Here is a 27,338-nt window from a genome sequence, read left to right on the forward strand (position 1 = left end):
CAATATTATGATGTTTTTAATATTTGTAACATTGATGAGGTAGTTGTACTTTTGTCACTGCGGTCCTGGTACATGGCCGACGCCACATCATCAACGTGACAATCGCATTTGGCAATAAATAGAGATCACAGCAGGTGATCATTTAGTTCTTGTGCATCTGTTTTTCGTCAGACTCACAGTGTTCTCACATAACCATTCAAGTGTCGGCATAAGGCTCCATTACAAGGCATTTTAAACGAAACCAACAACATCGAATCACGTGACAAAAGTTCACGCACTTCCTTTTCGGCCGTCACGACTTCGAGTCAGGAGCCATGAGTGGACAGCAGCCAGCTTTACACAGAGGAATCGTCAAGCAGGTATATTCAAGTACTTGAAATGTGTTAACTATTTACCATTTGAATGAAAGATGATAATTCTAGAACAAAAAGTGTGTATCTAAGCGTCAGCGTCCTACTAGACACACACAATATGGGAACATGGCCCACTTGAGGCACATGTTCCAAAGTAGTAAATTTTAGATTGAGTGAATGGTGTGTTTAGTCAGCTCATAATGTACCTGTTTCTGACTATTTAGGACATCGTGTGTAACCATTCAAAAGAATCTGTCAATGCAGATACAGAACCATGCAATATGATATTATTATCATTTCATAATATCGACTGACCACAGACCAGCTCTGAATTCTCCATGCCTTCAAGAAAGTGGTCATATGTAACATATGTTACATTTATGAATACAACTTCTTAATAAAATAAAAGTTCTACTACTTTTTATTATGGAGTCCTGTTCAGGTATCTGAACCAACACTCTCAGAATGAGACACTTAATCGTCAATTCTCAAAGTCTGTGATCAAATCTGCTCACCCACTGAGGTTTCCACAAATATGGTCTAGATCACATAATTTGTGTACCCCTCTGTACTTAAATCTGAAGATATAAGCATATTGAAGGTTTACTGTTTTCTGTTTATAGCAGAGAAGTTTGATGGACAAGAATTATGCTAAAATAAATTCACAAAGGGCAGTATAGTAACTTCCACCTGTATCATTGAGTAACTACTTGACTTAAAAACGTCATCTAATCCATACTCACCTTTAGTAAAAAGCATATCAGAGCTACAGATAACGTTTTGGATCATTGAGTTTTGTACTCGCTTGTGTTCATCTCAGTTGGGTATCCAAATATTCCTTTGAGTAACCAAATAAATTGTAACCACCTCACTCAAACTCAATAGGGTATTTAGCCATTTTCCATTAATTTTAAAAATATAATAAGCTTTAACTGTTAGTGTTTGTTATTTATGTTTGATCTAGTGGTGTTCCGATTAATTGAATTAATCGAAGATTGGTCGAAGTGACGAAACGACCAAGCAATCGATCACATTTTCTCATAATCGAACACAAACGATTTTGGAACTGTTGTTTTAGTGTTTGGAACACTTGACGATGGAACATATCTTCGAAGTTGTCAGGGCCTGAAAACTTGTTTAATTCTTAGAAAACTCACTTCACTAGCTGAAAAGTCATGACTGAATATTTCTTGAAGACCCCAGAAGGTTTATCAGATTTCAACCAATTCCCAACACTAGTTCGATCTGTAATATGAGAAACGGTAAAAAAGACTGCAAAGTGCCAAGTTCATGTGGTGAAATTGAACCTCTAAATATACCTGTTATTTTATCACCGGTACGCAAGCTAAGATTTGACATTTTTGTGTGAACGCATGTAAGATCAAATGTATTGAGTACAGTGGAAGCTGTCAAAACCGGCAGCTGTCCAATCCGGCAAGTTGTCAACACCGGCATAAAATCTCAATCCAGTCTGTGGCTAGTGCATTTATCATCATTTAAAAGCTCTGCAATCCAGCAGCTGTCAATTCCGGATCTCGGCATGAAATGAGCCACCTGAATATGTGTTTATACAGTTATCAGTGCTGTCTAATTCGGCACATGGCGAGGAGGTGGTCGAGTGAGTGAGTTTAGTTTTATGGCGCACTCAGCAATAATCCAGCTATATGGCAGCTGTCTGTAAATAATCGAGTCTGGACCAGACAATCCAGTGAACCGCAGCATGAGCATCGATCTGCGCAATTGGGAACCGATGACATTGAGTGTGTATTGTCACTAATTAATCCTGCGTAACAGCTACATGGTTGCCGACAAAGATAATTTAATCTTAGTTCAGTATGGTACACTTTTACATGTAATTAGTGATTTGACACGTTTTATTATCAGTGTGTGCAGTAGTTGAGATAACCACTTGATACAACAATGTATATGAGAGCGGCAAAGCTGGTCCAGTTCTAGTTGTAGGTAACTGTGTCAGCTCTACATACAATCCGGCATGCTGTCTAAACCGGATTATTTCTTCAGTCCCAATGAGTGCCGGTTTAGACAGCTTCCACTGTATTTACAAAACTTCAAGTGTACTTGTACGCAATAGACTTTATAGGAATTAAGTTTTCACATTAATATTTGCATAATTTACGCAGATACGAAGCTTAAGTTATCTGTACTTCTGGTAATGGAAGGATTACCATTATCATGATTATGCACTGCAAGCCAAGATGTAAGATTTGAAACTTAACTTGTATTTTATGTTTCAGTTTTATCGCTAGTTTTCTTACAAAAGAAATGCTCGAGATGCTTAGTGTGCAATATCACATAGGATGAGGTCCCAAGAGTTCCTGTACTAATGAGGCTCTATAGAGATGAAGCTCATGGCATCAGGGACTGGTTAATCTAAATCATTTACAGGCTGCCATCATGTCACAGGAATGTTGCTATTACTATGTAGCATGCTCAACATCATGGAAATGGATATTTTTGTGCTCATTTCCCTCACTGAATTAGTGTTCACTGGCTTTTACCATGTTAACTAATCATTTTCCTAGATTCTCTCTGGTGATGCCATTGTTATCAGAGGCCAGCCAAAGGGTGGTCCACCCCCTGAACGGACACTCTGCTTCTCCAACATACAAGCACCTAAGGTAGCTCGACGTGCAAACCCAACTGTTGAAGGTGCCACAGAAACCAAAGATGAGGTAGGGAAAGGTTTCAACTTCAATCAATAAACACTTAAAGGTCACATGCAACCAAAAAATCAAACATAATTAAAACACAATTATCACTTCTTCATGACATATAATATGCATTGCTGATTATGAAAGAACAAATAAACAAAATTATAAGCGTATAATCGCAAATCAAAAGTGCAATATTTTGTACTTGGGTTTACCTCCCTCGAAACGAAGCAGCCGGGATACCGATCCCAGTCAGAGCGGGTGGGTGTGCACTCAAGTGTAACGGCTGGTTCATTAGTAGATGCCGCCTTCACGGCTCATTGTGTGTGTATATATAGAGATGTTGGGTTTTGTAAATACATGCTCATTTTTTGTGTATAACATTTTGCAATCAACAGACATCATAACATGTCATGTGTTCAAGTATCACACCTGCCTGTCTGTGTAATTACATAATGTGACAGAGACCGAACTTCGGGCCATAAATCAATGCGTTTTGTTTATGGTGTATAGCCTGATTGGTGTTAAGTTCAAATTGCATGTGGTCAGTGATCGCAGTTGTGTATTGAATATTGTCATTAGCAGACAGGCAGGCAGACACACAGGTGTCAATAAAACAAGACATTGAGTTTTGTCTGTGACAGCGACATATCTATATCACAGTTAGAAATTCTGTCAACGCTAAATAATGACATTGCTTTTAAGTATCGAACTGAGAAAGTGACTCGGTAAGAAGAGCGTGTGGTGAAATAGACAAATGAAATTATATAAACAGTTTATTTACTGTCATAACATATAAAAGCTCGGCCCGTGAGATATCAACAAAACATTATGAAAATAGCTCACACCAAAGCCTTCACCGAGTATTCACCAGACAGCCCGCTTCCAAGTTGAGCAAACCTATTTCACTGCGCACATGCTATGAGCGCAGCCCAGCTGTTGAAACCCGTATTCCCCAGAAAAGTCTGGGGAAAATTAGTGAAACGTTTGAACTCCGATTTCGCGCGTTTTTTTTCATCGCGTTATTTTTCAACTTTATAAGTTGAATGTGCATTTTTGACGCTTTGTTTCGGTAAGTCCATACCGAAAGGTATCAGAATCTGCAAGGTTGTGTTTTACGTTGCATGTGACCTTTAAAGAGTGTTCACATGCTAAAAGCACATTTTGTCTAAATTGGGATACTTATAGATGAAGCACATTAAGGTGATTCTCAGTGAGTAAGGAGTTTTTACCTTTGTTTCAGCCATTTGCATGGCAGGCAAGGGAATATCTGAGAAAGAAGCTGATTGGACGTGAGGTTGTGTTCACTGTTGAGTACAAGGCTCCAGGAACTGGGCGAGAATATGGATGTGTTTATTTAGGAAGAGGTATGCAGATAATAAAGCAGCTTTTGAAAGCCGTCATGTGGCTGTGAAAGTGTCATTGTCTCAGTGTGAGGGTCATGTATTATCAAGTCATGATTAGTATACAGCTGCGCTTAATAGTACCATAAGCATGATAAGATGGTCAATGGTCTGCCAATTGGGAGTGTGAGCCACAATCTGATTGACTTTGTTAATTGGAATTTTAGGATATGAATGATTTCCATGAAGATACAACAAGCCGACTCCAGAGCCTTGTGCATATATTTTTGTTTATCATGTTTATGAAAACTTCAAGTCAATATTGTGATGCAGCCCTGTTTTGAGAAAAGAGTTTTTGAAGAAAGAAGTTTATCAATCTTGATGAGTTGTGCGTCACTTTATTGTAATTATGTCGTTTGTAAAATTCAAAGTCAGCTACTGAATGTCTCTCATAACTTTCAGATCAGTCGGGGGAGAACATGACTGAGGCCATGATTGCAGAAGGATTCGTTGATGTGAGAAGATTAGGCTTAAAGGCAGATGAGTAAGTTGCACTCTCACATCTGATATCTGAGTTAGAATTTTTTTCATTTGTATTTTGTAACATGCATTTATTAAGCCATAATTCATGTGTCATTGATTTCCAGCCCAGCTCAACAGCGTCTCATTCAACTTGAAGAAGCTGCAAAGGCTGCTGGGAAGGGCAAATGGGCAGACGGTGCTGGTGACAATATCAGAGATGTTAAATGGACAGTTGAGAGTCCACGAAACTTTGTTGACTCCCATCACAACAAACCAATTGAAGGTCAGTATGGGAAATATGTTGACATCCAATGTTGAGTGTTTGAAGATCTATAGGCAATCTGAAATGCAAAGTTTGCTTTTGATTATTTATACAGTCATCCCTCACCATAACACGGTTCTTGGGGTCCATGGATGATCCCCCCACATTTTGAGACACCCACGTTATACATAACATGGAATAAAGGCCAAGTAAAATCACATTTGCCGTATGCATTGCATAACTTTTTAATTGCATTTGTGTATTGTGCCCAGTCAAAACTGTGTCGTATCGTCAGAGGTGAACAAACAAGCTTTGTATATGAATATAGGAAACTTGCATTCAAATATCACTAGACATGATAAATCCATTAATTGTCTTTCCTGTTATGTTACCTGTTATTCAACTAGACTGGAAATAGCAATCCCCTGCATACAGGTTTTGCTACAACCTACCGGTGATTCAGTTAACAAACAATCTGAAACATAACGTCAAAGAATTTCTATTCCATTATCAGAATAATTTGTTTTGAGCAGTTATTTTAACAAGTAATATATGTATATATCGCTATTGTTTTAGTATAATGCATTTTTCACATTCTTCTTCAAAGAGATCGTCCTTGGGGTACATATTATGCATTTTCCGGCTGAAAAATGTCCTGTGACAGTTGTATCAATGTTTTTTGAATAAAAAGATTGAACAATAAATAAACTCTTTTATTTATTATACGGCCCCTACCTCACAGAGTTACCTCCCGTTGCGCATGCGCACCAACTGGGTAAGCTCCTAGACCTGTATCATCATTCCTTCTGCTGTCACTGCCATGAACAGACGTCCATGAGCCGCACAGCGCTGAACTTTCTAAGAAAGAAACCTATGTCTGAGACTACACCTCCTGTATGTATGGTCTTTATTTGCCTATGAAAGGAACAGTAAAGCTTTACAGTTGGTTGTTTCATAATTGTGACTTTGTATTAATTATATTACGCGAACTTTCCCGTGGTTTACACACGTGTTGCTCTGCCATGGCGGGAAGTTTAGCGTGCCATGTGGTCGTAATATTGCGTATTGAACCAACTATTACTTTCCGTGGTAGCCTTCACTTATTTTTCAATGTTTTCTACGTGTATATATGCTGCTGGTCCGCCGTTAGCTACATGCTTGCGTGTTTGCTTTCAGGCCTTTTCATCCTGTTCGGTCTGTGGACAGAGCATTCCACGGGCCGACAGGCATGACCAATGCGTAGCCTGTCTAGAAAAGACTGGCCATGACGCTGAAGTGTGTCCAATATGTCTTGGGTTTTCCCCCCGGGCCCAAAAGCGGAGGGCGGCGGACACTCTCTTTTACAAGGAGATGCGAGAGGCGGGTGGGGAACTGACCCAGGTCCCCCCGTCTAAGACCCAGAAGAGGTCGCGCAAGGGAAAAAAATCCCAAGGCCAATCCCCCTCTCCCGCTCCTACTGGGTTTGACATGTCACTAATGGATCAATTGTTTCAGCAGCATATGGACTCTGTGAAGTCCCTCGTTCGTGAGTCTGTTGGAGGTCTCCGGCAGGAGTTCCTCGCTCACTCCGGACGGGGGGGCGGAGAGTCGGGGTGGGATCGCCGGGCTCGGCTCGATCCCTCAGCCTTGAGGCGTCTGTCGACCCGTTGCCTCTGGCTTCGGGTCCGGATGCCTCGGCTGCCCCGGAGGGGGAGGTGCTCCCAGTCCCCCTCTCGGAGTTGGCGCAGGGACCGTTGAGTATTCCTGGTATTCCGATCCCTGCGCACTCCCGCCCCATGAGAGCGGAGGCACCAGTTCTGCCTGGTCTGCCTCCAGCATCTCGGGACCGGGGTCCGAGCACGCTTGCAGGCGCCGACGTGGAGCACTCTGTCTGCTCTTCCCTCTCTGTGGTACCTAGTGCTAGGCAGCCCACCGGGTCGGGGTTAGGGTCCTCTTTCAGAGGAGACCCAGCCTCAGACTCGGGCTCGGGTGCTGAGTCAATGGAGCTTGGGGAGGTAGAGGAGCATGACGGTGGTTTCCGTTTTGCTCCGGCTCTGCGGGAGGTCCGGCAAAGAATTGCCGAGGGCCTACCCCAAGCCGCGGTGCCTGTTGGCAGCTCGGACTCGGCTGAGTTCCGCTTGCCAGGCGAGGCGTTTGCCCCTCGGCAGCCCTCGCAGACGCAGCTCCGCATTCTGCCTTCGTTGGTCCAGGACGTGGTTGATCCCCTCTTGTCTGGTACCCGTGCCCGGTTCGACGCCTTCCTGCTGGATTGGACGGGCAAAGTGCTCTGGGCGTTCCCGCCGTTACCACTCATTCCCCGTGTCCTTTCACAGCTGTCCACCCAGCCAGCTCGGCTACTTGTGCTACTGGCACCGCTTTGGCCGTCACAGAGCTGGTTTCCGGTAATTCTCAGGTTTCTGGCTCAGCCTCCTGTTCTATTACCTTTACGACTGGACATTCTCACTCAGAACGGAGCGCCCCACCCAAATCCACGGATTCAGTGGGTGGCTTGGCCTCTGTCAGGTCTAGCCTCGAGGCACGCGGAATTCCTGCAGCAGTTGCAGACACAATTCTGGCTTCGAGGCGGGATTCGACAAACGTTCAGTATGAGGATAGGTGGTCCCGCTATCGCGCGCTGGTGTTCAGATAGGGGATTGCAGATCCCTTTCTGCGGATTTAGTCCCAGTATTGGAGTTTTGCAAGCTCGTTTGGAAGAAGGCCTGGCGGGCCGACCATTCGTGGCTACTCCACCGCTATTTCCACTTTTCACACCCCTGTCGATGGTGCTCTTCTGGGGCAGCACCCTCATCAGCGCTTTCGCTGGCTGGCGGAACGGATTCGACCTGCTCTCAGGCGAACCAGTCCACCTTGGGATTTGTCAATCGTGCTCGATTGGCTGTCCGGTCCAACTTTCTCACACCTATCGGCTATTTCCATTCAGTTGTTAACTTGGAAGGCTGTTTTTCTGGTGGCGGTAACATCTGGACGTAGGGTCGGCGATTTACATGCTATGTCGTCCGACCCGGCGCTGACTGTGTTTCACACTGATCGTGTCAGCATTCGCCTCCCGGATACTTACCGCCCGAAGGTCGATCACGCTTTCCATGTGACAGCTCCTATCGAACTTCCCACTCTTACCCAGCCTTCCACATCGGGGACCTCTCCTACGAGCACTCACCCGTTGGATGTCCGTAAGACGCTCAAAGTCTATATCAAACGAAGCGCAGGGAATCCGCACGGGTAGCCAGCTGTTCTGTTGTTACGGTGGCGGGAAGGCTGGTGTGCCAGCGAGCAAGCAGACTTTGTCTCGCTGGCTAGTTTCGTGTATTTGTGCCGCTTATCAGGCTAAGGGCAAGCCTCCCCCTGAGGGGTTGAAGGCTCACTCGGTCAGGGCAGTAGCCGCATCAAAAGCTTTTGCATCGGCACTCCCCATTGAAGAGATCTGCTCTGCCGCTATTTGGAGCCGGCCAAGAAACGCGTTTATCACGGCACTATCAGCTCGATACACATTCCCGTAATCGTCGCGAAGCTTTGGCCGTTCTGTTCTCTCCAGTGGACAGTGTCCTGCCACCCTGACCGAGTGAGTCTTGGTTTATTGGTTTGTTATTGACGCTGCTGTACAATAATTGTGTATTATTGACATATCTGCTACTGTGAGCTAACTACCCCCTTTCGATTCTCTCAGGAGTTATTTGTCGATTGTGAGCGGTATTTACATTCCCCCCTACGGTGCTCACTAATAGACACATGGTGGGTGGGGCTTTGTTGACATTCGCACCATGTGCGTTTGCCTATGCTAAACGATGCGAGGAGGTCGTCTTTGAGCATAAATCCTCCCTGTCAGTTCCCTCCCATACTGCCTCTCGGCGGAAGCTAACTGGGACAAGTGACAGGTGAGTGTTATGGCGTCTGTTCAATTTTTTTCCATGATACGATCGCTATATTTGTGTGTGCTTGGACAGAATTCCCTCCTCCCTGGCCTCCGGTCTTTGGGAGTCTGTGTTTATGCATAATATGTACCCCAAGGGCGATCTCTTTGAAGAAGAATTAACCAAACCTGAAGAGGTTTTCAATTCTTCGAAGAGAGTCGATCCTTGAGGTAGAAACCTCCACCTCCCGCAATTCTGTTCACTGATATATTCAGCAGAAGGAATGATGATACGGGTCTAGGAGCTTACCCAGTTGGTGCGCATGCGTAACGGGAGGTAACTCCGTGAGGTAGGGGCCGTATAATAAATAAAAGAGTTTATTTATTGTTCAATCTTTTTATTCAAAAAACATTGATACAACTGTCACAGGACATTTTTCAGCCGGAAAATGCATAATATGTACCCCAAGGACGACTCTCTTCGAAGAATTGAAAACCTCTTCAGGTTTAGTTAAGTTTTAATATAATGATTAACATAGGGCTTACCACTTTCAGTACGTAGCTGGATACATTTTACATATGGGACAATTTGACAAGTCACTGCCGTACATACCACTTTGATTGTAAAACCAAAATGCTGGCAGTTAATTGATAAGTCAATAACACGTTTCTTGGGGTCCATTGATGACGAGGCGGTTATCAGTTCGTGAAAATGTGATTGCTGAGAAAATGTAACATTGCTGCTTTCACGATAGGAGCAAAAAAGCGAACCCTCACAGATATGGTAAGCGGAAATTGTACACGCATGGAATGAGGCGAAATAATCATGCCATTTCTTGCACATTTTCACCGATGTTACTTTAAACAGTTTTAAATGAATGAAAATGGGACAACATTTAATCCAATTAAATGGAATCTAGGAAGGGTGGGGTGAAGATTGTTTTATCATTTGTTTTCTGTCATACGATTTCGGATGGCAGCGTTTACTCATGCTATAACGCGGTGTCTTGCATCACAGCAAACATCGCAATTACTCAGGTGATTTGGTGATATGCCATTCACAATGACCTGAAGATGTGTCTTTGATTTTTTTTATGGGAGCCACGGTTTACCCCGTGGTTCATCCGAAACCGCAGTATCGTGAAGAGTGTGTTAGTTAATAGTAATTCACTTGTTCACATCACAGTGCAATTTTAAATCTAACTTAATATTTTTTACAGCTGTGATCGAGCATGTACGAGATGGTTGCACTGTCAGAGCTTTCCTCCTCCCCAGCTTTCACTATGTCACTGTAATGCTGTCTGGCATCAAGGTGAGCTCAAGCTATAAAATCTCAAGTGTCATCATCTGTCTTGCTGTCTTGCATCAAGGTGAACCCTAACCGTAGGATCTGTAGTGTCGTACCATAAAATCTGCAGTATTTTCAGTTGATGAGCATGAAGGTCATCCATTTGCATAATGCACAATCTCTAATAATGCAGCCATGGTTCACAGTAAAATATAACATAATACTAATCTCCATGAATAATATAGTTGTGTAGTGTGAAAATTCCGATGCTGAGTGCATTTTGCTGATTCTTCAAATCTGAAGGATGTTTCAGTGTATGCACCTGATAAATGTTTCAGTGCCCCATGTTCCGCCAGGAAGAAGGGAAGCAAGTGGCAGAAAGCCGTATGCAGAGGAGGCCAAGTTTTTCACGGAGTGCCGTCTGCTGCAGAGAGATGTGCATATCATTCTGGAAGGAGTGTCCAATATGAACCTGCTTGGCACTGTCATTCATCCAGTAGGTTCAACCTATTTTCATGATCCAGATGTATATATATATGTGTGTGTGTGTGTGACATGTCTGTATCTCGGCGGAATGGCAACACGTGGATGATATGATGTGTGTATGTGTGACACATCTGTACCCCAACAGAACATCAACACTTGGATGATATGTGTGACACATCTGTAACCCCACAGAATGACAACACATGAATGTTGTGCTCTAAATATGGCACACTTGTATGTCCACAGAATGACAACACATGAATGTTGTGCTCTAAATATGGCACACTTGTATGTCCACAGAACGACAACACATGAATGTTGTGCTCTAAATATGGCACACTTGTATGTCCACAGAACGACAACACATGAATGTTGTGCTCTAAATATGGCACACTTGTATGTCCACAGAACGACAACACATGAATGTTGTGCTCTAAATATGGCACACTTGTATGTCCACAGAACGACAACACATGAATGTTGTGCTCTAAATATGGCACACATGAATTTGTATGTCCACAGAACGACAACACATGAATGTTGTGCTCTAAATATGGCACACTTGTATGTCCACAGAATGACAACACATGAATGTTGTGCTCTAAATATGGCATGGCACTTGTATGTCCACAGAACGACAACACATGAATGTTGTGCTCTAAATATGGCACACTTGTATGTCCACAGAATGACAACACATGAATGTTGTGCTCTAAATATGGCACACTTGTATGTCCACAGAATGACAACACATGAATGTTGTGCTCTAAATATGGCACACTTGTATGTCCACAGAATGACAACACATGAATGTTGTGCTCTAAATATGGCACACCTTGTATGTCCACAGAGCGACAACACATGAATGTTGTGCTCTAAATATGGCACACTTGTATGTCCACAGAGCGACAACACATGAATGTTGTGCTCTAAATATGGCACACTTGTATGTCCACAGAATGACAACACATGAATGTTGTGCTCTAAATATGGCACACTTGTATGTCCACAGAATGACAACACATGAATGTTGTGCTCTAAATATGGCACACTTGTATGTCCACAGAATGACAACACATGAATGTTGTGCTCTAAATATGGCACACTTGTATGTCCACAGAATGACAACACATGAATGTTGTGCTCTAAATATGGCACACTTGTATGTCCACAGAATGACAACACATGAATGTTGTGCTCTAAAAATGTCCACAGCACTTGTATGTCCACAGAATGACAACACATGAATGTTGTGCTCTAAATATGGCACACTTGTATGTCCACAGAGCGACAACACATGAATGTTGTGCTCTAAATATGGCACACTTGTATGTCCACAGAGCGACAACACATGAATGTTGTGCTCTAAATATGGCACAACATGGCACACTTGTATGTCCACAGAGCGACAACACATGAATGTTGTGCTCTAAATATGGCACACTTGTATGTCCACAGAATGACAACACATGAATGTTGTGCTCTAAATATGGCACACTTGTATGTCCACAGAATGACAACACATGAATGTTGTGCTCTAAATATGGCACACTTGTATGTCCACAGAATGACAACACATGAATGTTGTGCTCTAAATATGGCACACTTGTATGTCCACAGAATGACAACACATGAATGTTGTGCTCTAAATGGCACACTTGTATGTCCACAGAGCGACAACACATGAATGTTGTGCTCTAAATATGGCACACTTGTATGTCCACAGAAGCGACAACACATGAATGTTGTGCTCTAAATATGGCACACTTGTATGTCCACAGAATGACAACACATGAATGTTGTGCTCTAAATATGGCACACTTGTATGTCCACAGAATGACAACACATGAATGTTGTGCTCTAAATATGGCACACACTTGTATGTCCACAGAATGACAACACATGAATGTTGTGCTCTAAATATGGCACACTTGTATGTCCACAGAGCGACAACACATGAATGTTGTGCTCTAAATATGGCACACTTGTATGTCCACAGAGCGACAACACATGAATGTTGTGCTCTAAATATGGCACATGTTTGTATGTCCACAGAAGCGACAACACATGAATGTTGTGCTCTAAATATGGCACACTTTGTATGTCCACAGAGCGACAACACATGAATGTTGTGCTCTAAATATGGCACACTTGTATGTCCACAGAATGACAACACATGAATGTTGTGCTCTAAATATGGCACACTTGTATGTCCACAGAACGACAACACATGAATGTTGTGCTCTCTAAATATGGCACACTTGTATGTCCACAGAGCGACAACACATGAATGTTGTGCTCTAAATATGGCACACTTGTATGTCCACAGAATGACAACACATGAATGTTGTGCTCTAAATATGGCACACTTGTATGTCCACAGAATGACAACACATGAATGTTGTGCTCTAAATATGGCACATATGACAAGCACACTTGTATGTCCACAGAATGACACAACACATGAATGTTGTGCTCTAAATATGGCACACTTGTATGTCCACAGAGCGACAACACATGAATGTTGTGCTCTAAATATGGCACACTTGTATGTCCACAGAATGACAACACATGAATGTTGTGCTCTAAATATGGCACACTTGTATGTCCACAGAAGCGACAACACATGAATGTTGTGCTCTAAATATGGCACACTTGTATGTCCACAGAATGACAACACATGAATGTTGTGCTCTAAATATGGCACACTTGTATGTCCACAGAATGACAACACATGAATGTTGTGCTCTAAATATGGCACACTTGTATGTCCACAGAAGCGACAACACATGAATGTTGTGCTCTAAATATGGCACACTTGTATGTCCACAGAATGACAACACATGAATGTTGTGCTCTAAATATGGCACACTTGTATGTCCACAGAGCGACAACACATGAATGTTGTGCTCTAAATATGGCACACTTGTATGTCCACAGAATGACAACACATGAATGTTGTGCTCTAAATATGGCACACTTGTATGTCCACAGAGCGACAACACATGAATGTTGTGCTCTAAATATGGCACACTTGTATGTCCACAGAAGCGACAACACATGAATGTTGTGCTCTAAATATGGCACACTTGTATGTCCACAGAATGACAACACATGAATGTTGTGCTCTAAATATGGCACACTTGTATGTCCACAGAATGACAACACATGAATGTTGTGCTCTAAATATGGCACACTTGTATGTCCACAGAATGACAACACATGAATGTTGTGCTCTAAATATGGCACACTTGTATGTCCACAGAATGACAACACATGAATGTTGTGCTCTAAATATGGCACACTTGTATGTCCACAGAATGACAACACATGAATGTTGTGCTCTAAATATGGCACACTTGTATGTCCACAGAATGACAACACATGAATGTTGTGCTCTAAATATGGCACACTTGTATGTCCACAGAATGACAACACATGAATGTTGTGCTCTAAATATGGCACACTTGTATGTCCACAGAATGACAACACATGAATGTTGTGCTCTAAATATGGCACACTTGTATGTCCACAGAATGACAACACACATGAATGTTGTGCTCTAAATATGGCACACTTGTATGTCCACAGAATGACAACACATGAATGTTGTGCTCTAAATATGGCACACTTGTATGTCCACAGAACGACAACACATGAATGTTGTGCTCTAAATATGGCACACTTGTATGTCCACAGAATGACAACACATGAATGTTGTGCTCTAAATATGGCACACTTGTATGTCCACAGAATGACAACACATGAATGTTGTGCTCTAAATATGGCACACTTGTATGTCCACAGAATGACAACACATGAATGTTGTGCTCTAAATATGGCACACTTGTATGTCCACAGAATGACAACACATGAATGTTGTGCTCTAAATATGGCACACTTGTATGTCCACAGAATGACAACACATGAATGTTGTGCTCTAAATATGGCACACTTGTATGTCCACAGAATGACAACACATGAATGTTGTGCTCTAAATATGGCACACTTGCACACTTGTGTCCACAGAATGACAACACATGAATGTTGTGCTCTAAATATGGCACACTTGTATGTCCACAGAATGACAACACATGAATGTTGTGCTCTAAATATGGCACACTTGTATGTCCACAGAATGACAACACATGAATGTTGTGCTCTAAATATGGCACACTTGTATGTCCACAGAATGACAACACATGAATGTTGTGCTCTAAATATGGCACACTTGTATGTCCACAGAATGACAACACATGAATGTTGTGCTCTAAATATGGCACACTTGTATGTCCACAGAATGACAACACATGAATGTTGTGCTCTAAATATGGCACACTTGTATGTCCACAGAATGACAACACATGAATGTTGTGCTCTAAATATGGCACACTTGTATGTCCACAGAATGACAACACATGAATGTTGTGCTCTAAATATGGCACACTTGTATGTCCACAGAATGACAACACATGAATGTTGTGCTCTAAATATGGCACACTTGTATGTCCACAGAATGACAACACACTTGTATGTCCACAGAACTCTGTATGTCCACAGAACGACAACACATGAATGTTGTGCTCTAAATATGGCACACTTGTATGTCCACAGAATGACAACACATGAATGTTGTGCTCTAAATATGGCACACTTGTATGTCCACAGAACGGCAACACATGAATGTTGTTCTCTAAATATGGCACACTTGTATGTCCACAGAACGGCAACATTGCTGAGTTGCTGCTGAAGGAGGGCTTTGCTCGCTGTGTTGACTGGAGCATGGGAGTAGTGTCACAAGGGGCAGACAAGCTCCGAGGTGCTGAAAAGTAAGTATAGCTTCATCACAAATCTCTTTGCTATGCTTGTGTGTGGGGTTTACAATATGTGAGGCAACCTTACACCAGTTATGGACAAAAAGATTCCCTAGTGTTCGATATATGTTAATATATGCTGTTTGATGCTGTATTCAACAATACTCCAGCCATATCACTGTGGTTTGTAATTAATCAGGCGTTTGCCAAATCCAGCAATTGGCACTTTGAGCATTGATCTACCCAGTAGAGGTATGATAACCTGCACGAAGCAGGTCAGCAAGCAGGTCCGGTTGACTCCTATGATGAGCTGAATTAGTAAATAGGTATTACGTCAAATACAAGCTGAGGTCATTTGTAAAGAATGTTTGCCTTTTTCACTTAAATACCTTTCCTGTTCATATTTTAGCCTTGTTCATGTTACATGGTTTGAATTACAACATATAGTTTTGTATGAAATCAGTAATAGGTCATGTTGACCAACTTTCATCAACATGATCCATGTTTTGTTTTTTCACTCAATTCTGCCATAGGACATCAAAAACTGGATTGTCTGTTTCCAGCATGATTATTTGCATGTCATATAGACGGAATACTGCTGTATCTTGTATGCAGGACTACATTGGAGCATGAAATGAGTTTTGCCTTTACATGCAGGATAGCCAAAGAGAAACGCTTGAGGATCTGGAAGGACTACAAACCATCAGGGCAAAGCATTGATGTCAAGGACAAGACGTTCAATGGCAAGGTTAGACTTTGCAGTGGAGACTGTCTATTTAGTACTGCATATGTCATTCACTGCAGTCTTCTGTTTGAATTTCTATGTACATTTCATTGTGTTTCTGCTGTTTGTAAGTATAACTTATTGTGTTTCAGGTGGTTGAAGTTGTCAATGGAGATGCTCTGGTGGTGAAGATAGGTGACTCAACAATGAAGAAAGTGTTCTTGTCTAGTATTAGACCTCCAAGGTACTCATTAGAGATGTCTTCTACCTGCACAATGTTTTAACATGATATAGTATTAGGCTACGAATTGGAATATCTTAAGAACCGTTGACTAGATTCTTTTCATATTTAGTACCTAGGTTCATTACAGTATGTGAAAGGTCCCAGTCAGGTTTGGTGACCTTGACCTTCATTTCAAGGTCACAAGGATACTTTAACGTTTTACCCTTGTCAGCGAAATATCTCAAGAACTGTTTACTGGATTTGCTTCATATTTGACACCAAGCTCCATCTAGGGAAGGTGCAGGACCCAGTCGATTTTGGTGACCTTCACGTAATTTTCACACTTTGAAGATGTCAGCATGTTAACCTGCGTGTTAAGCTTGTCAGCGAGATACCTCAAGAACCATTCACTGGATTTTCTTCATATTTGACACCAAGCTTCATCTAGGGAAGGCGCAGGGCCCAGTCGATTTTCGTAACCTTCACATGGTTTTCAAGGTCATGCCGACACTTTGAACATTTTAGCATGTTAACCTGCATGTAAGATTGTCAGCAAGATATCTCAAGAACGGTTCATAGACTTTCAAGACTCTTGAATGTTTTTTGATAAGCAATTTCTTTATTACTATTTTTTTTCTTTCATACACCATGACATTCATGTCAAGGTCAAAGTGAATCTTGAAAATATTTGTGTGTTTGAACAGCTACAGAGCAAGATATCAAGAGAGGTTGACTGGTCATGATTTTGTTGACATTTAACTTCATCTTAAACTACGACTTTCATTTTCATCACTTTTTAAGTTTGATTTGATAATTTGCGGCAGGAGGATATGTCTCCTCAGTGACAACTGCTTGTTGATCTCTATGATCTATAGCAATAGCCAGCCCTATTATATGATGCATGATGCTCATCCAGATACATGTATGACTGCATAACTCTATCAAAACAAGATCAGCATCAAGAACAAATATTCATCTGTTTATGTACAGTGAAATGTCCAGATTTCCAACATGCAGTATAGATGGAAAACATTTTGTAAGCAATAAGCACACACTCCAGTTTGTTTCACAATGAGGGTTGTTAATCTCATGTTTGCAGACAGAGCCAGGAGCCAGCTGGTGATGGAGCCCAAACCAAGGACAGCAGCAACCGCCGAGTCAGACCACTTTATGACATCCCATACATGTTTGAGGCCAGGGAGTTCCTCAGGAAGAAACTCATTTGCAAGAAGGTTCGTTAGCCACAAGAGTACATCGCTGTATTGAAAGTATTCTTAACAACCAGAAAACAACTTACATCATCATGCTAGCAAGAGCTTAACTTGGATGTCTGGTAGTTGTGCAAGAATGTGGAAATCAGTTATAACCTATTACTTTATCTGGTCAGGAAAAGAAAGACATGTGGCAGGTAAATGTAAAAGTAGATATCACGCTTTTATATTGACTTACAAAACAGCAGGTCCACAAACATTATTTTCAAGGGACGTAAGAAAAAATATGAGTGTCCTGCAAAGTACCGGTAATCAAATGGTTTGATGTACAGTCCTGAATGTTTTTAAATTGCTTTAGTTACAGGACCTTTAGCTTTCTTGTCAGCAATATCGTACAGAGAATGTTATAATTATTAAGATGCACTCCGTATGTGCGTCCATGCACATTTATCTTTTCCGGAGCAGAACTTTAAAACCGTTCAATATTTCTTCACCAAACTTTCCACATAGATAGGTGTGGTGGTGAACTGGTGCCTTTTGATAGTTTTGGAATTCTAAATACAATATTTTTTGTTTCCATGGCAACAAGTTTGACTTCGACTGAATTTGGTGGTAGTGCTCTTTTCTGGAGCAGAACTTTAAAACCGATAACAATTTCTTCACCAAACTTTCCACATAGATAGGCCTGGTAGTGTACTGGTGCCTTGTGGTATTTTTGGAATTCTGAATAAAATATTTTTGTGTTTCCTTGGCAACAAGTTTGGCTTCGACTGAATTTGGTGGTCGTCCTCCTTTCTGGAGCAAAACTTTAAAACCTTTCAATACTCTCCTTCCACTTTGCCATATACACACCAAAACATTTGACATAATCATAACTAGTAGACATATTCTTAAGAGTATTTTGCCATTGTGGGGGATTTTGATGACTTTGTCTTCTTGTTGTTTCTTGGGATGCAACATACACTTTTTGGTATATCTGCTTATAGGAATGCATATTTCTGTGTCGCATCAAACCCCTGTATTATAACCTTTTTCTTTTTTGCAGGTGAATGTGGAAATAGATTACATCCAGCCACCCAACCAGGGCTACCCTGAGAAGACCTGTTGTACTGTTACCATTGGAGGAATGTGAGTCAACTTCTTTCACTGATATAAAGAAAATTAACATTGTATTTGTTATCACTCAGTTATTGCTGAGGTCTTGGAAAACATTTTTCGACTGGACACTCTGTTGCTGTGTGTTTTCTCTGTTGCTTTCAGTTTTGCTTAAAATTTTTACATGAGAAAAACTATTATTTTTCCTTATCCTGACTCATGCTACTTGCTTGTTTTCTTCTTCTTGCGAACACAGTGGAACACTTGTATCTCCCAATTGAAGTTCCCTTCAATGTAAAATCACTAATTAGTACTCACCACAAGTTATCTGTCCCCTCAAAAGCGCGGGAACGAGGGCGCCACCTCCTGCCATGTGCCTCACTCAATCCTTCTTCGCCCAGTGAGCAGGACGTGAGAGCGCCTGTGTCTCCCTACACATTATATCCTTTATTTATATTTAGTTGTTTACCTCTTATAATCTTCTATAGAGGTGTAACTAGTATCCTTATACATGATGCATTGATATTTATTCGTGTTTCTACTGTTTTATTCACGGTCCGTCGTGTTTGCTGAGTATATTGCGTTAATGAAAATCTGCACTGTTTGTAAATTACGTTTTTCTGCTGCTGACCCGCATTTAATATGCCCTTGTTGTACTACGCCATGCTCTACTGTTTCACGTTGCAATTTTTGTATTAAATTGTCTAATTCTGCCTTTGATAAATATTTATGTTGCGTCTTGAGACGCGCAGCAGATAGATCACGGAAACAGACTTCAGTCATGGCTGATAGATCAGAGTCAGATATACCCTCTCAACTGTTGGCGGACGACGCTCTACCGTCTGGTGTACCGCTTGAGTTACCCTCGGGGGGGAGAAGCGTGGGACGCAGTCCGCTATATCCAAGAAGCGACCTGCATCCCAGGACATCCCGTCGTCCCAGTCTAAGACCAGAAGAGCTTCCACGTCGTCACAACGTACGCTCCGCACCCCCAGGGCTACAGCTTCGTCGAAAGTGATACCTAAGAAGACTACAAAAAAAAATTCATCTGACATTCTTCCTGTTTCAGAATTGTGCTTATATGATGACGATCTACCGATTATCATTCCAGATGTACGGCATAAAAAGCGACCAGTATCGGCTACCGTCACCTCAGCGCAGATCAACACGCAGCTACAGATGCCTACGCTGACGGCAGAGAATCTACTTGAGGGTCCCGTCGCAACCATAGAGAGGGCAGCGTCTACATCAGCGCAGACCGTCCCAGACGACCTGGTCAACCAGATTATGATGCTGATGGAAGACCGATACGGTTTACAGAGGCCTCAGAGCCGCGGGCCCCAGAGCCCAACCCACTCACAGTCATATAGGGCCCTAGAGCCCGCCTTGACTTCGCGTAGGGCCCCTGAGCCCACAGACGCGCCTCCACGAAGGGCAACCCAGCCCGTATCGAAGCCTTCGCGAAGGACGTCCCAGGCCGCCTCCACGAAGGACCCAGATCCTCACCATTCGCGAAAGGTTTCATGGAGGAGGAGTGCTTCACCGAGCTCAGACCCTGAAGAACACAGAGGTCGTTCGCGAAGCAAGCTCCTATCTAATGATTCGGACTCTGCCTCGATACCTTCACGAAGGTTAAGTGGCTCCAAGTCATCTTCATCCAGAAGATCTATAAGGGATTCATCGAGAGCTTCACGAAGCCTCCATCGTTCGCCAAGGAAGTCTCCAAGGTCTCCCTATAGAAGCCACTCGTCAGTCCGTTCAAAACATCTTCGTCCTATAGTTGTAGAGGGATTCATTAGGACCTTAACGAAACTACAGGTCACCCTACAAGCACAGTTCATCGGGCTATTCACCACGTCGATCCCCTCGCCAATGTACACACAAGTATCCAGCGAAGCAGAGACATCGCAGTACTTGTCTATCAACTGTTTGCCACATGCCGTCTACAAGCCTACAGGAAGGCATTCGCACAGGCTATTTACAACGCAAAAATACTATTTACAGATGAAGAGCCTAATTAAGGATCTTCAGGCCGACTACCTACATCAAGGGCATCAACGACGTTCGCAGATCATCACAGGAATCACCATTTCCGTATATATTGCTAGGTATGCAATCCCGGACTACGATACGATTATTTACATGCAAGGAGCCATACAGTCACACCAAGTTGACCACTACGCAGTTCTGCAGACAATTCAATAACGAAATTGAGCAGCAGCCTTGTTACAGCTAGTAAAACACATAATCGTCAACGATTTCCTGAGAAGAAATATTTACTACAAGTTCAGCATTAATTCTACAATTATGACGCTGCATTGATGTATGCAGTCTACAAGCTGACAACTTGCAAGTTTTATTGAGCCTATATATAAGGACGACGGCATTATCTTCAAGACTGAAGTTACATTCACAGCAGCCAGGAAAACAACCTACCCAGCATTAATAATACAGGGCGAGGTAATTCGGGCCGGAAGATTCGCGTGTTTACCATTAACCCTCGTAGCACGTGGTCACTCGTGTAACTTCGGGAAGTTACGGACAAAACCGAAGATTGATCTAATATCAACGACGGCACTATATTATACAAGGTTCCTTTTCCTGCTACACCGGTGACATCACAGCGCGGGTACTCTACAGAATCAAAATGCCTTGTTCTGATTGGACCGCGAGGGACAACGCCCTACGCAGAGGTCGATCATAGTTCACAGTTCAAGACATAGGTTGCAAGTGACAACAACATATCAGTGAACGAGCAAAGCCTCCATTACAGTCCAGTTAAACTGAACCTTCATGATTGGGCTGCCTTCATGAGATTAGAGACCACCCCTGTCAAGTAAGGACGAGGGCACGGCAGTCAGGCGATTTTTTACATAAAGTTCAACGATGGCAGTCACCCCTGGTTGCTCACCTACATCGTCAAGGACTTCGCAGCGCGTTTTACCTCGACGTCGGGATACAAGTGGATCCAGATCCACAGCGTCTCAGACTACAGTTGAACTTCATCATCAAGCTACTAACACAACTAGGATGGTTAGTAAATCTACTTAAGTCGGACCTAGAACCTAAGCAAGATCTGCAATTTCTAGGTATTTGATTTGTAACGGCGCAGAATCGTATATTTGTACCAGAGGACCAATGGATCAAGATCCAACAATCAATCCCACAAGCCTTACTCTCTCCGCTACCACTACGACAGTGGCAGAGCCTATTGGGATTACTCATGTCAGCTCAAGACATGACAGTCAGAGGCAGACTACAATTACGCCCGTTGCAAGTCCTCATCAATTCGCATCTCGAAGACTCTCTACCGTTCAGGCTACCAGATCACGTCAAACCTCACCTACTATGGTGGACCAAGAGATCGAATGTTTGCATAGGCGTCCCCGTAATAGAGCCGGAATCGGAATCACATCTCTACGTAGACGTGTCACTACAAGGTTGGGGAGCTCATCTCGCCAACAGGACAGCGTCAGGCCTATGGAGCAATCAAGAGAGCAAGTTACACATAAATCTGCTAGAGATGCAAGCAGTTATAAACGCCATAAGTCACTGGAGCAACTTATTACAGAACGCTCAGTTGATGATTCACACAGACAATTCGACAAGGGCGTTTTATGTGAACAAACAAGGCTCAACAAGGTCACCGAACCTATTGTCTCTGTTTCCGATTGTTCGATTTAATCGACAATCTAAACATACATGTCAGAGCATGTCACATTCCAGGAGCATAGAATGTATTAGCAGACGCTCTCTCTCGGCCACACCTACCATCGCCGACAGAATGGATGCTCCACACAGAGATATTCACTCAAATAATCAAGGAAATAGGAACTCCACTAATAGACCTATTTGCCACTCGATTCAACAAACAACTGACAACATTCGTATCACCAGTTCCAGACTTACTAGCATGGGCAACGGACGCACTAAGCATATCGTGGGAAGGACTCAACGCGTACGCTTCCCGCCACCAGCGTTAATCCCACAAGTCTTACTCAAAATCAGTCAAACGCAGAGCCTCCATCTGATTTTGGTCGCGCCCTACTGGCCAGCGAGAACGTGGTTTCCAACTCTTATTCAAGAAATCGGACAACCAATACTACAACTTCCAGAGTGCTCGAATCTGTTAATACATCCGCACACCAAACAAGAGCACGGAAAGCCAGAAATATTCCAACTTCACGTATGGATTGTATCAAGGCGTGTCTGAATAAGAGAGGTTATTCAGCCAGAGCGGCAAAAGCAGTCACGCTTGCCCTGCGTAACTCAACTCGCAACCTATACGATGACAAATGGCACAGTTTTGTCAATTATGCTGCAAAGAAAGGATTTACAGCTAGATATGCTACTCGTCCTCAAGTGGCTGACTACTTATGTTATCTACGTCAGACTAAGAATCTAAAAGGCTCAACTTTGTCCACTTATCTTGCAGCAATAAGCTCGCGTCAAGTTAACCAAGACCCCAGAGTTACTCGCCTTGCTACGAGCATTCCGATTGGAGGATCAAAACGGAAGTTTCACGCTCCAGCTTGGGATCTGAATATAGTGCTCCAACACCTCACTAGTGAGGCTTATGAACCGTTAGAATCTACATCGTTTGAATCTCTGACTCAGGAAACCTTGTTCCTGTTATCTCTAGCTACGGCTGCCAGGATGTCAGAGATTCACGCATTGGATTACGAGAGAACACGCTTTGATGATATTCATAACATCGTGCATCTGGGACTACGCTGGGGTTTTATCGCCAAGAACCAATTGCCAGGTCAACCAGACAGATTATTCCACGTCCCAGCTCTCTCATCTATACTTGGACCTCATGATACGATGGATCTATCACTATGCCCAGTAAGAGCACTGAAAATATATCTCCACCGATCCAAACAGAGGATGGCAAAATTCAAGAGATTATTTATTCCTCTATCAACAGCTACGCAGACTGAAGTCTCACATACTACTATCTCCATTTGGATCAGAACTGTCATACTACGTGCCTACAAGGCTGCAGGACTCGACCCTCCAAGAGCATCTAATCCTCATGAAATTAGAGCGCTAGCATCTACACTTGCTCTACACGGCAACTGCTCTTTGAATACCATAATGGAGGGTTGTTTCTGGAGATCCGATATGGTGTTTGCCAACCACTATCTGAGAGATATCACCACCGAGGACGTCGCAGGTATCCACCATTTCGGTCCCATGGTCCTCGCACAACAGTTGACAGTTCCTCGGAGAAGATAAGTCAATCTTACAGATTTCTACTTATCTTAGAACAGTACTAAATAGCTACATACTATATATATTTTGCTTAAGTTCTTTTATTATCTTAGGCTCAGTACTATGGTTGTTATATCATACAATATATTAGCTAACAACTCTACGGAGTTTGCTATTATATATTTAGCTTAAGTTTAATCATATCTTAAGCTCAGTATTATGGTTACATTATAAATGTATTAGCTAACAAACTCTACGGAGTTTTTGCTATTATATATGTAGCTTAAGTTAATTATATCTTAACCACAGTACTATACTCATATCATAAAAATATATTAGCTAACAAACTCTACGGAGTCTTTGCTATTATATATTTAGCTTAAGTTATTCATATCTTAAGCTCAGTATTATGGTTATATTATAAAGTATATTAGCTAACAAACTCTACGGAGTCTTTGCTATTTTATATTTAGCTTAAGTTTAATCATATCTTAAGCTCAGTACTATGGTTATATCATAAAAGTATATTAGCTAACAAACTCTACAGAGTTTTGCTATTATATATTTAGCTTAAGTTATTCATATCTTAAGCTCAGTATTATGGTTATATTATAAAGTATATTAGCTAACAAACTCTACGGAGTCTTTGCTATTTTGTATTTAGCTTAAGTTTAATCATATCTTAAGCTCAGTACTATGGTTATATCATAAAAGTATATTAGCTTACAAACTCTACTGAGTTTTTGCTATTATATATGTAGCTTAAGTTTAATCATATCTTAAGCTCAGTACTATGGTTATATCATAAAAGTATATTAGCTAACAAACTCTACAGAGTTTTTTTGCTATTATATATTTAGCTTAAGTTTAATCATATCTTAAGCTCAGTACTATAGTTATATCATAAAAGTATATTAGCTAACAAACTCTACGGAGTTTGTTGCTATTATATTTTTTAGCTTAAGTTTAATCATATCTTAAGCTCAGTACTATAGTTATATCATAAAAGTATATTAGCTTACAAACTCTATGAAGTTTATGCTATCATATTGTCAAGCTTAAGTCTATTTAGTCTTAAGCATAGTATTCATGTTGTATATACTTTTATCATAATATTTATATTGTAATAACCCATATATGGCAGCTGATAAGTTAGCAGCAGGAATTCATCAATTCAGTGCCTTTATGAAGTTCCCATAAGGGTTATTACAGTCATTACAGTACAAATCACTAATTATCTAAATCCAAAGTATTCTGAATTCCCACCTCCGTATCCGTCGGATTCTACAAGCAAGTAGCATGAGTCAGGATAAGGAAAATATGTAATTTTCTGAATAAAATTGATATTTTATACTTATCCTGACTCATGAGGTAAGCCCTCCCATCCTCCCCACATAACACTTTGGATTTCCCTGAAAATTCAAGTGTTGGGCTCGCTATATGAGGAGAGAGTGAGGCACATGGCAGGAGGTGGCGCCCTCGTTCCCGAGCTTTTGAGGGGACAGATAACTCGTGGTGAGTACTAATTAGTGATTTTACATTGAAGGGAACTTCAATTGGGAGATACAAGTGTTCCACTGTGTTCGCAAGAAGAAGAAGACAAGCAAGTAGCATGAGTCAGGATAAGTATAAAATATCAATTTTATTCAGAAAATTACATTTTCCTTATCCTGACTCATGTATTTTTGCTTGTCTCCTTTCCTTCCCGAACGTTAGTGGAACACTTGTATCTCCTTATTGAAGCTCCCTTCAATCAAACAGATGTAAAATCACTACTCACCACGAGTTATCTCCCTCGCTGTTTTGGCGGGAAAACAGCGCCACCTGTCTTCCCACGCTTCACTCTCTCTTTCGCCCTAGTGGACGGTTGGGAGAGCACCTGTGTCTCCAATACGACACTATATCCTTTGATTAATTAGTTATTACCCTATATATTACCTTTATAGGGGTTTAGGGAGTATCCTTCAACAATATGGTTTGAAATTTATTCGTAATTTGACTGTTTATTCACGGTTTTGTACGTGATTGTTCAGTTGTTTAAACATTTCATGAAAACCTGTTTTCGTTGTAGGTTTAGGTTCTCTGCTGCAGACCCGCATTTATTGTGCCCTAGCTGCACAACAACATGTACTTCCAGCTCTCGCTGTAATCTTTGTCAGCATTTAACAAAAATTCAATTTAATAAATATTTATTCTCTGTACTTAGGTGTGCTAGCGACAAATCCAGGCGACTTTTACAAGTCATGGATAAACTGGTTGAGTCCTTCACGAGCTGTCTATCGTTGTCAGACGACTTACTTCCATCAAGTGACCTGCCGGAGATGTCCTCGGAGGATGGGCGTGGGATGTTGTCCGCCACTTCGAAGAAGAGGGCTTCTACATCAGACAACCCCTCAACGCAGACGAAGAAGAAGCCTTCCTCTACGCAGAAAAAGCCTCACACCCCTAAGACGTCTAGCAGCTCTACGGGGACGTCTGCGCAGACTACAAGGACCTTTTCGGCCGTGATCGTCCCGATGGAAGAGAGAGGACTATATGATGAGCTGCTGCTGATCATCCCTGAGATACAGTGTAAGAGGAAGAAGCAGGCTTCTGCAACGGTAATGTCAGCAGATCTATCTACGCAGTCCGAGGTACCATCTACACTGGCGGCAGATGAGCGATCCCTGGACCAAATCGCTACCAGCGCAGAGAGGGCAGCTCTTCAAACATCACAGACGTTCAACCCCGGAGCCTTCATGCAGCAGTTCTCTCAGCAGATAATGGAGATGATGGAGAAGCGCTTCGCCCAGGAAAGAGCATCACATCAGCCACAGGGCTCCCATGCTCAAGGCATCACCCGCAGAGAGGACCCGGACCTGCACGAAGGCAACACTGACGATACATCGGAGAGGCCCTCACGGGATTCACCGAGGCATTCACTAAGCAAGAGACGCTCACCTCCACGCAGGTCTCCGCGCAGGTCTCCACGCATGTCGCCCTATAGACGCAGCTCAACGGATTCATCTCCACGCAGGTCTATAGGCATGTAGCCCTATAGACGCAGCTCAACGGGTTCATCTCCACACAGATCGCCACGCAGATCCCCAGCGAAGGACGATCAACCATCTCATAACAGTGGACCTGATACAGAGGACGACGGCGGTATCATCTTCTCGGACTCAGAGATAAAATATTGGAAGGCTAATGGACTGGACTTAGCGTCACCCTCTAAGGAAGAGAATGCAGCACTCACATACCTAATGAAGGACGATGAGGTCGACACGATCACTCTACCGCCA

At 42.3% G+C, this 27,338-nt stretch overlaps 1 protein-coding gene across 1 annotated transcript in view; it reads left to right on the forward strand.

Moving 5' to 3' along the window:
* The first annotated feature begins 76 nt into the window (after positions 1–76).
* LOC124264649 (staphylococcal nuclease domain-containing protein 1-like) overlaps positions 77–27,338 on the forward strand; it is a 48,136-nt gene continuing 20,874 nt past the window's right edge. The window contains 13 exon segments of the mRNA XM_046699387.1: positions 77–359; positions 2,897–3,046; positions 4,269–4,392; positions 4,831–4,912; positions 5,016–5,173; positions 10,220–10,311; positions 10,626–10,667; positions 10,670–10,783; positions 15,496–15,602; positions 16,245–16,335; positions 16,464–16,555; positions 17,634–17,766; positions 18,791–18,873. Coding sequence (XP_046555343.1) covers positions 315–359; positions 2,897–3,046; positions 4,269–4,392; positions 4,831–4,912; positions 5,016–5,173; positions 10,220–10,311; positions 10,626–10,667; positions 10,670–10,783; positions 15,496–15,602; positions 16,245–16,335; positions 16,464–16,555; positions 17,634–17,766; positions 18,791–18,873 — 1,313 coding nt within the window. The 5' untranslated portion in view covers positions 77–314.

This window comes from Haliotis rubra, unplaced genomic scaffold (assembly GCF_003918875.1).
Source record: "Haliotis rubra isolate DU_JTF1 unplaced genomic scaffold, ASM391887v1 Scf934, whole genome shotgun sequence".
NCBI classification, from domain to species: Eukaryota; Metazoa; Mollusca; class Gastropoda; order Lepetellida; family Haliotidae; genus Haliotis; species Haliotis rubra.